This window comes from Muntiacus reevesi, chromosome 1 (assembly GCF_963930625.1).
Source record: "Muntiacus reevesi chromosome 1, mMunRee1.1, whole genome shotgun sequence".
Lineage (NCBI taxonomy): Eukaryota > Metazoa > Chordata > Mammalia > Artiodactyla > Cervidae > Muntiacus > Muntiacus reevesi.
The window spans coordinates 116088783-116100150 of NC_089249.1; the positions used below are offsets into that span (position 1 = coordinate 116088783).

At 38.6% G+C, this 11368-nt stretch overlaps 1 protein-coding gene across 3 annotated transcripts in view; it reads right to left on the reverse strand.

Moving 5' to 3' along the window:
- Nucleotides 1-10807, reverse strand: part of PKN2 (protein kinase N2) — a 138955-nt gene extending 128148 nt beyond the window's left edge. For 2 of the 3 annotated variants that reach the window (XM_065909589.1, XM_065909580.1), the window contains exon 1: nucleotides 10386-10807. In XM_065909589.1, coding sequence (XP_065765661.1) covers nucleotides 10386-10433 — 48 coding nt within the window. In that variant the 5' untranslated portion in view covers nucleotides 10434-10807. Of the gene's footprint in view, nucleotides 1-9541; nucleotides 9567-10385 lie in introns of those variants that run through there. The other variant, XM_065909598.1, reaches the window with a different exon arrangement.
- Nucleotides 10808-11368: the final 561 nt, after the last annotated feature.

Consider the following 11368-nt stretch of genomic DNA (forward strand, 5'->3'; position numbering starts at 1 on the left):
GTAACCAGCAAGGACCTGCTGTATAGTACAGGAACTCCCCTCAATATTACGTAACAACCTAACTGGGAAAACAATGTGAAAAGAATAAACACATGTATTATACACCTGAACCACTCTGCTGGACACCTGAGACTAACACAGCATTGTTAATCGACTATGCTTCTGCATGAAATAAAAAGTTAAAGAAACGTTGGTGAGGATACGGAGAAAAGAGGACCCTCTCAAACTGTTGGTAAGAATGCAAATTGGCGCAGCCACTGCAGAAAACAGTTTTCTCAAAAAAACTAAAAATAGAACTACACAGGACCCAGTAATTCTACTCCTGGGTATATATCCAAAAAAAAAAAAAGACTAATTCAAAAAGACACATGAATCCCAATGTTCACAGCAGCATTATTTACAGTTGCCAAGGTATGGAAGCTATCTAAGCGTCTAAGTGTCTACCCACAGATGAATGGATAAAGAAATTGTGGTACATGCACGTGTGCTCACACACACACACAAAGGAATACTGCTCAGCCATAAAAAGAATTAAATTTTACCATCTGCAGCAACATGGATGGACTTGAAGGGTGTTATGCTAAGTGAAATAAGCCAGACACTGTACGGTGTCATTTATGTGTAGAATCTAAAAAATACAACAAACTAGTGAATATAACAAAAAAGAAGCAGACTCACTGATAGAACAAACGAGGGGTTACCAGTAGGGAGAGGGGTAGAGGTAGGGGCAACACAGAAGCAGGGGATTAAGAGGTACAAAAGGAATACAGTGTACAACACAGGGAATATCGTCACTATTTTATAACAAAAAGCTATCGTTTTTCCAGTAGTCACATATGGATGTGAGAGTTGAACCATAAAGAAAGCTGAGTGCCAAAGTATTGATGCTTTTGAACTGTGGTGCTGAAGAAGACTCTTGAGAGTCCCTTGAACTGCAAGGAGATCAGACCAGTCAATCCTAAAGGAAATCAGGCCTGAATATTCATTGGAAGGACTGATGCTGAAGCTCCAATACTTTGGCCACCTGATTCGAAGAACTGACTCCTTCTGGCGTGCTGCAGTCCATGGGGTTGCAAAGAGTTGGACACGACTGAGCGACTGAACTGAACTGATAAATGGAGTATAACCTTTAAAAATTATGAATCACTATAGTGTACACTGTAACTTACATAATAGGTTCCCCAGGTGGCTCACTGGTAAAGAATTCGTCTGCCAAGCAGGAGACGTGGGTTCCATTCCCGGGTCGGGAAGATCCGCTAGAGAAGGACATGGCAACCCACTCCAGTATTCTTGCCTGGGAAATCCCACGGACACAGGAGCCTGCCTCCTGTGTTCTATGGAAATCCTGAATTCCTCAAGAATTTGGGATTACTATGCAATCCCATAGACGCACATGCTCAGTGGCTCAGTTGTGTCCAACTCTTTTGTGACCCCAAGGACTATAGCCTGACAGCCTCCTCTACCCATGAGATTTCCCAGGCAAGAATACTAGAACTTCTCCAGTATTCCTCCTCCAGAGGATCTTCCTCCTTCAGAGGATCTTCCCGACCCTCCAGCCACTTCCTCCTCCAGAGGATCTTCCCGACCCTCCAGCCACTTCCTCCTCCAGAGGATCTTCCCGACCCAGGGATTGAACCCGTGGCTCCTGTGACTCCTACTTTGGCAGGTGAATTGTTTACTACTGAGCCACTTGGGAAGACCAAACTACTATGACTGAAGGTAATAAACTTAAAATCATATATTGGTCAAGTGGCTCCACCTAAAGAAAACAACATAATGCAGTTCTATTCCCTCATAAATACCACAGCAAAAATGGAAGAAAAAAAAGTTTAAAGTAATACACTTAAAATTTCAGAACTTTTAGGCAAAAGATGATATTTATTCAACAAACTTTAATAAACAGCTACTATGTACAAGTTGCTCTGCTCAGGACAAAAGGGTAAAGATGAAGACAGGATATATAGTTCTTTTCATCAAAGATTTTAAGCATCCAACACAGGAGAGAAGATGAGGTAGGATACAAACAACTATAGTGGAATACAATGTACGGTAAAAGGCATGAGATAGAAAATAGCCTACTCAAGTTTTGAGGAGACATTACACATGACTAGGGGAATATAAGGGGCAAAATTAAAAAGCTGATTTAAACTATGTCTTAAAGAAGCATTCCAGTTGATAAAACATAACAATATAGACAGAATATAGGTGAGAAAAAAATCGCTAATCACAGTATGCCTAAAAAATAGGTTGTCTGCATGAAAAGAGTTAAGAATTAAAAGGTATTTTGAGGCCACAACAATGACAGCTTTCAGTGCTGAGCTAAGGAATTAGGACTATGTCTCACAAGCAGTCAGGAGTTCCTGAATGCTGCAGACAACTTCTCCATCTAGCAGTTGTACACAGTCTAAACAAAAACAGAATGAGACTGAAGAGGTAGAGGTGGAATATCAAGATATTGTAATCCAATCCAAATGATAATGAGTCCAAACTTAGATAGTAGCAAAGTGATGGATGAATTCACTTTACATAAGTAGAAGGACTCAACTGAATAGGCTGAGACAGCAGTGAAGTAAAAGTAGATTTTTTTTAGTTTGGTCAACCAGGGAATGAATGATCACCTTTAGAGATAGATGTAGAGAAGTAGATTTAGAGAAGTCAGATGTAGTAACTGCTCACAGAATTAGTCACAGACATCATCTATTTATTACGCATTTGTTTATGCGAGCATATATTAACTATAAGCCATATGTCAGGTGCTAGGGACAGAAAACTGAGTAAGATTTAATTCTTGTCCTGAAACTGAGAGATACACATATAATTTAACAATTGGATACACATCCAATTTAACAATTGGATGCATATTGATACATATTTGCCATATATTCAATTACAAGAGTTGCAAAATAGGAAGCAGGCTAATTTGCCAATGGATCAAAATACTACATGATCAATAAATTTACTTATTTATCAAAAATGTACCTTAAGTTATAAAGTTTTCTTGATTATATGATATAAATATATTTATATATTCAACAAATACATTTTTCTTAGTGGAATTTTAAGGAATGCTGTTTGTCAAAAAGTTTTTCAGGCAGACCATCAGTAAATTTAACTAAACTGAAAATTAATTTTTCATCAAGATACCACAGAAATGACAAGAACTGTATTTAGTATTCTAGATCTGTAAATACCAATAAATCCTACAAGAGAAGGCTATTTTTTATTTATATTCAATATTAAATCTGATCAACTACAGCACTTTATTGACAAGCTATGCATATAATTGAATAAACAATTCAGGAAAATGTAAATCAAGACCTAAATCAAGACCATGATAAGATCGCATTTTTCCCTTTCCTCATCTGCAAGACTTTAAGACAATACCAAATGTCAGAGAAGATGGATAAGCAAAGGATCGTTTATCTACTATATGCTGACATGAATATAAATTGGCACAACCACACTGGAGGCTGGACATTACCATGTGAAGTAACAGGTCTACATGTTGGTGTATAATTAATAGAAACATATATATGCAAGAAGAAAATATGCACAGAACATCCATCATTGTTCACAATTATAAAAACCATAAAATAAACACCCAATAAGGAAGAATCAGTGGATAAATATCCAAATATCCCATAAGTTGAATATTTTACTCATTGAAATGTTACACAGCAAACACAATATGGTTAAATCAGCAATATAAGTGAAAAATCAAGTTTAGAGAGACTATAAACAACTCAATAAAAGATAAAACTTTTAGAATTATATATCCAAGAAAACTGAATTCAAAAAAAGAGAACGAACACAGAACTCAACATGATGGGTACTCTGGATGACAAGAAAGTGGAGGTAGGGGAATAGAATAATGAAAAACCATGTGTAGGTTAAAATCCTAGCTTTGTGGGGGAATTAGGGAGTGTGTAGTGATTCCTGGGTGTTTATTACAATATATATAGATGGATAATGATTAATCCAAACCAGTGTACCTAAGGTTTAATAAAAAGAAAAATAAAATCTGAAAATTTAATGAAATCTGTTCAATGAAAATTCTGAAACAAACAAAAGCAGCACCTCCCTAGAGAATTACTACACAAACAACTATAGCAAAGGGAAAACAATATGATTAATTGTAAAATATATAATTTCAGCACACATATTGGGTTGTAAGGCTTCCCAGGTGGCTCAGACAGTAAAGCGTCTGCCTGCAATGAGGGAGACCGGGGTTCAATCCCTAGGTCGGGAAGATCCACCGGAGAAGGAAATGGCAACCCACTCCAGTACTTTTGCCTGGAAAATTCCAAGGACGGAGGAGCCTGCTAGGCTACAGTCCACTGGGTCGCAAAGAGTCGGACACGATTGAGTGGCTTCACTTTCACTTTCATTGGGTTTTAAGTATATTTTCTGTAATCTAAAATAAATTCTCAATTCTATAATAACAATATTCCAATAAATTAAGATGTTTGTAAGCCAGAGCAGTAAAGCTTCAAACAATTATAAAAACATTGCCAAGTTTCTAAAATAGACAAATTCTTGTAATAATGGTATATATTATGTAATTCTTATCTATCAGTTCATCTCTATAACATAACATCAACATTTAGATGTTGATGTCTAAATGATGTTACCTTCAGATGTTACCTTCGGATCTAACATATTTATTATCATCACCAAATACACTCCTCAGGCTTTCCTGTTCTTCATTTTTAACAGATAATAGTTATGTATATACTGTCACAAAAATTTAATGTTTCTGAGATTGTGAAAAACTAAATGTGACAAGAGAGATAGTTTCAAATAGGATTTCATTAGATAAAATTAAGGGAATCTAGACATGTATCAAAATAAATGTTCTCTATTTCTGCTTTTGTAAAACATTAGAAGCTTACTTTTCCATTAGTGTATTTTTTTCCAGTCAAGATTTTACATATCTTTTTAAAGCTTTTAACTAGTTTTGACTTTCTTTGTTGCAAAGTTTGAACTCTGCTGTATATAACCATATGATATGTCACATGATTTGTCATACTCTAGAGTATATGGGTTTCTGAAAAACAGTAGACACTTGACAAATGTTTAACATAGAACACAATACTAGAAAATGTTGCAAAACTAACTACTCTATTCACATATCATATATGCCTCTGGAAGTAACATTATTTTAAGTGATACTCCTCTCTACAAACTACCACTCCACTATTCCCATTTGTTTAAAAGTAGACACAGAGGAACCACCTGATAAAAGGCATGAAAATTTACTGTTGCCAAATTTAAAAAGCAGAGAGGAGAGCCCAAGGAATCAGATGCAAAGCCCTGGGGCCAACAGAAAACACCTGGAAAGTGCCCCTTACCTTTCCCTATTCAACACTGAAAACAGGACTTTCCTGGTGACCCCGTGGATAAGAATCCACGTGCCAACGAAGGGGATGTGGGTTGGATCCCTGGTCTGTGAAGACCCCACATGGTGTGGAGCGACGAAGCCCAAGCGCCACAACTGAGCCCACGTGCTACAACTCCTGAAGCCTGTGCATCTGGAGTTTGTGCTGCACACACCACAAGGCCTCCAATCGCAGCAACCAGAGAAAGCTCTCGCAAAGCAATGAAGACCCAGCGCAGCCAAAAATACATACATAAAAACTTTAAAAATTTTTTAAAGTATATTGATCATTTGTGAACAGCAGGAGCTGTAAGGAGACTAGAACTATAGAGACAATAAGAAAACATGACCATTTTAGAGCTATCATTTTATAACACTAGTTTCAGCACAAAGACTTACTCAAAATCAAAATATTCTGAGACAAAAACAGTCAATAAAACTAATTAGATCCATTTACGAGAACTAGTGGCAATTTTTAACTTATAGTTATTTCTGTCTTAAAACTCATTACAGAGAAATGAGGTTCAATTTCTAGTCAGTAATATAGGATATAGAAGGAACTAAATATAACAAATCAGTATGTTGTATACCTTAAAATTACACATTCTATGTCAAATATCTCCCCCTCCCTCACTCTTTTAATAAAAGGGAGGAAAAAGAGGAAATGAACTCAAATACCCTGGGACTCATAAGTTGGAAAAGTTTGTCAGTTAACTGACGGACAGAACTATGAGACTATGAGCACATTTTATTTTCTTTGTGCTTTTCTGCATTTTCCTGATTTTTTAGAATAAACCTGTATTATACTCATAACTTGAAAAAAGCTGTGAAACTTGTCTTACCCATGTGCCTACGTTCTCATACTACATTCCTCCAACTCACACTAAAGTCTTAATCCTCACAACACAGACACCGTCTACTTTTCAGTATCACTGCAAAATTAGATGTCACCTCCTAATTTCCCATCAAATGGGTAAAATAAGAGGGTGCTATATGTAGATTTAACATAACTAGTGCAGAAATCCTTTTGAACTTTATAAGGGAATATTCTGGGGACAAGGGATTAGCTATGTAAATTAAAGAAAACTAAGTAATCATAAGCAACTTTTAACAGTCAAGACATTTCTCATCCTAGGTTCCAAACCGAACCTTTGCATCAATGTACTGAGTACTCACTCAGTGCCAAACGCATAGCCAGGTTACACAGCTTACATTTTTAAAGCAAAGTTTATCTTATGGACAGTCTACAGAGAAATATGAAATCTTTTGGAAAGCTTTGAGCAAACATTTGACAACTTCCATCAGAAACAGTAATTGTTAAATGAAGAAAACCTGCAAAAAAGGTTATTTGACCTGTTATCCTTTATAGAATGTTACACCTTATTTGCAGTAATAAAGTAGTTAAATGACCTAACTAAATGTGGAAATCACTTTTCCTTGTTATAGGGGACCCTAACAAAGAGAAGTTTATATTAAAGTTAGCTTTGTTTAACTATATTCTGGGCCAATTTTTAGAAAGTCCACATATTTACAACATCAGAATACAAAACATTTATTTATGGGTCCACATATTACAAATGGTATAGTGGGAAAGATATAAATCCAAACTCAAACTCAAGACTTACAGCGTGAACATGAATGACTTACTATTTCTGAACTTAGTTTCCTGATCTGTAAAATGGAAATAACAACATTAACTTTACTGGATGGTTTTCAAGATTATATAAAGTACACAGGGTACCAAGTACAATGTTTGACATAGTGCAGATAATCAAGAAATGTTTTTTTACTTTCCTGTAGAAAGTGAAAGCCATATCCTGTCATCTTTATGCCCTCTGATATACCTTTGGTAGCTACTCAATAAATGTTTCTTGAAATGAATCCCTGTAATTTAAGACTAATTAACTCAACCTTCCACTTAAGCAAGTCACCTCTACCTAAACAAATTCTGCTGAGAAGGGAACTTAAGATTCCCAACACTTTATTAACCATTCTGATGAAGATGAATTTCCAATAATCAACCAGGTAATTTTATTAGTATGCTACTCAATATTTGAGTCTGCACTGTACAAAGTTACTGTCACAGCCAACATTTTCATTTTGAGATTCTTTATATAGTTTTCATTAATTCAGTTTTCATGGTATTAAACTTTAATTTCTTTGGCTTCACAAAAGTATCTCACTAATTTTCCCACTACACTTCAAATAAAAAACAAGAGAACAGGACGTAAGTTAATTATAAGAGATAATTAATTAGAAACTGCCAATCAAGTTTATATTTTTTAACAGCCTATTTTTGTTTTTACCACAGCAAATATTCTTCCTTACATATTAAAGCCTCCAGCCATCAAAGTTTGTGTATACTTTATTAATGATTCCTTGCTGAATAAGCCTCCTAAATGACTAACAAGAGTGAGAAACATTACATTATACAGAAATATTAAAGAAATTAACAAGACTGGTTTCAGGTTTTCTTTGTCTTTTCATAACCAAAAGTTATTGGTTTCATCTCAAGTAGTAAAGTATTTCAAATTCTGCAATATAATTTGAAAAATAAATTTTTAAAAGTTGGATATACAATATTTCTAAATAAATATAAATTTCATTAAAAGAGGCTGAAATTTTCAGTGAGATAAGGGAAAGTAACAGTTTTCAACTAAACAATTTAAAAATTTGCTACACAAATTACTATTTAAGTACTTAAAATCTGTACAGCAGAAAAACATTAAGAACCTCACATTGAACAACTTTTCAATTTAAATAAATTCAAACAACTTAGAAGGTTTTTAAAAATTGGTTCTCCAAACAAGTTTGATAAATACTTGGTTACTATATTCTAATTTCATAACCCAAGGAAATAACACAATGTCTGAACAGATGCATAATACTTGTGAAGCAAATTTTATCATGGTTTATCTTGAGTACTGATATAAAATACTATTCTCAATTATTTTAATAAACATGATAAAGTTCAAATGCAATAACCTTTATTAGAACTAGGAGTCAAGTATACCAAGAAAACTGCCCTGGATAAACATGACAACCTATCAGCAACATTTAACAGAAACTATTCTTTTTCTGGAGGGATTATATTTTAGTTTATTTAAAAGTGTAGCTTTAGATTGGATGTTCCCCTGGTTTGGTCCCATTTTAAAAATACTCCTGTTTAAATATTCCCATTTATTTAACATGCTTCTTTGTTACTGTAAAAAATGGTCTTATCAAAAGTTCCTAAATCTTATATTTTAATATAGATGAAAGTATATTTTCACATTTAGTGCCAAAGTAAGAATCTTTTATGGCAACTTTCTATAAATACAAATAAGGATACCAAACACTTTATGATTCTGAAGCCACTCTACTCAATGAAAATTCTCCTGTCATTTTCAAGGTTTTTTTCAGTCATTAGTATGCTTTTCATATTTCAAGACTAGATAATGGAAAGCATTTCCAATGTGCCTCAAACTTCACTTCAAAAGCTTATGTAAAGTAATAAAACAAATTCCATTCATTTAGCAAACCAGTATGCTGAAAGACCTCCTTAGAAAAAGCTAAGAGTAATTAAAACACTATACAGCAACATGTTCAATAATATGAAATTCAGCTGTGCATTTCTAAAGGATTCCAAATTCACAAACGTGCATTGATACACCTTATTGAAATTTCTATTTTTATGGAGGATATATCAAGTATTACAACAGTGCCATCAAGCTTACATCTAAATGTACAATAAACCAACTAATACAGGATTTTACAGAAAAATATATTTAAACAGCAAAAAATGTAGAAGCAACTGAATTTTGAAATCAAGAAGCAATCCTTCAGGGTGCCTAGATTAAGCCTTCTCAAAAAAATTAATTGCCCAGCACACACACACAAAAATCAATGTAAGTGGGCTATTTTTTTCTTCTCTTAATTTCCATCTCAATCTTCGAGTAGCTAGAAAACGACTATATTTAAACAAACCAAAATAAGTTTAAGTCATAGAACAAGCAGGAAACTTTAATCCAGATGTAAACATCTCTGGTCCACTCCAAAGTAAAAAAATAAACTCTACAAGGTAGCGCACATCATAGAGATCTAAAAACAAAAATCATGCCCACATCATCAAATATTTAGCTGGAAAATGGAAAGAATAATATTGCTACTCAACGTGGACTTAACTAATTAAGGGATCTATTTTGTTCTCATCTTCTGCAAGCATGTGGTGTCCAACATTTTCCCTGAGTCGACTGCTTTGCCCTTTGTAAACAACTTCTGTAGCTCTTTTTCTGGTATTCAAACAGGAGGGAAAATGAAAGCCTGAAAAGCATCAGCATCTGGGCTTCCGGATCTGAGCAGGGGAGTAGCTGAGAAGGGGACCTGTATCTATTTGTAAAAAAAAAAAAAGAGTAGCCCGCAAGATAAAAGAAATCTAGTCACCTGAAGAGGGCTGGTGAAGTGAAGCAAGCATTTGGTGAGATACTTCTCCCCCCTTTCTTTTTTTCCCTTAAAAAAAAAAAAAAAAAAAACTTGTCTGGGGGCTGGAAGTTATGGGGGCGCTCTTTGTGCGGAGTCGGAGGGGAAAGGGAGGGACAAGAAAAGAGCTTGGGAGTCATTCAAAGGAGTTTAAGGAGCGGTGTTCGAAGGAAAGGCGGGGCGGGGCCCGGCCAAGAGGAGGGAGGGGGCGCCAGGGGTGTCCCCGGGCGGCTCTGACACTAAGAAGGGGGCAGCGGGCTGACCGCCCCCGCACCGGGTGAGAGCGGAATTCGGCCGCAAGATGGGGTCCCTCTGGTGGGTAGAGTCAAATTAAAGCGGTGGCAGGCCAGGGCTCCGGTGGGGCCAGAAGCTCTGGCTTCAGAAGGAAGCGGCTCCCGAGTGACATCCCCGAGTTTCCGCACTTAGCGGGCTAGGGGCGCGGCGGCCACACGGCTCCCCACGGCCCCCTACCCGGAGCCAGACCCTCTCCCTCCCTCCCTCCCTCCCTCTCTCCCCCGCCACCGCCTCGCGCCCGGGCCGCGGCCCTTACCTGCAGCTCGGTAAGCAGAATTTCCCCCCGTTCGGGGTTGGACGCCATTGCGATCCGCTCTGGACTCCGCACCTGGACGCAGCCGCTGCCGGCGAAGGGAGAAGGCGGGACGGGATCCGGGGTGGGGGGTGAGGAGCGGGGAGAGAAAGAAAAAACCTAGGGATTCATGGAGGCGCAGCCCCTGCTGGAGGCGCGGCTTATTTCGCCGGGTTCATGGAGAGCGGCGGGGAGCGAGGGTACTCGTAGCGGGCTCCCCCTCGCCGCCCGCCGCCGCAGCCGCCGCCGCTCGCCCGCCCGTCTGCGCCGGACTCCCTTGCTCAGTCGCTGCCTCTGGGCGACGCCAGGAGCCGCCTTGAGCCTCTCGGTGCAGGGCGGTGCGGCCGCGGCGGCAGCTCCTCCTGTCGCACCATTTGGCTGTCACCTCGTCGCAAAAGCGGCCTCACTTGGCGGCAATCAGGTCACGTGACGGCCACGGCCGCCCCCCCCCCCCCCCCCCACCTCCCGCCGGGCTGGGAAGGTGGGGCGTAGGGGACCCCAAGGGCGGGATGGCTTCCGACGCAACTCCGCGGCGGGGACTGCTATTGGACCCCGTCGGGGTGTAAAGGAGGGGAACGGGCTTGGGCTCGCGTCTCCTGGGAGGCGGGAAATGGAAGAAGAAAACACCCGCTTTCCTGCTGCGTTTAACGGCCCTGCCGAGAACGCTGGAAGTCGGGAGCCTGCTCCTTTCCTTTTCGCCAGGCCCCTTTCTCTTTTCTAGCCCAAGTTTAGGCCTAACGCAAAGGGATTCCTTTCTAATCTCCACAACCCCAAAAGTTTCGAGACTCAAACCTTACAGATTATTCCGCAGCCCAAACGATTAACTTGGGTTTTTCTCTCTCTTCTGCTTTGCGCCACTCAGAGACCAGTAAGGTGCTCAGCTGGTGAAACTTGGGTGTGGTCTGTACATTTCGAGACGTGTTAGCGGCTGTCGACCTTTGGCAACT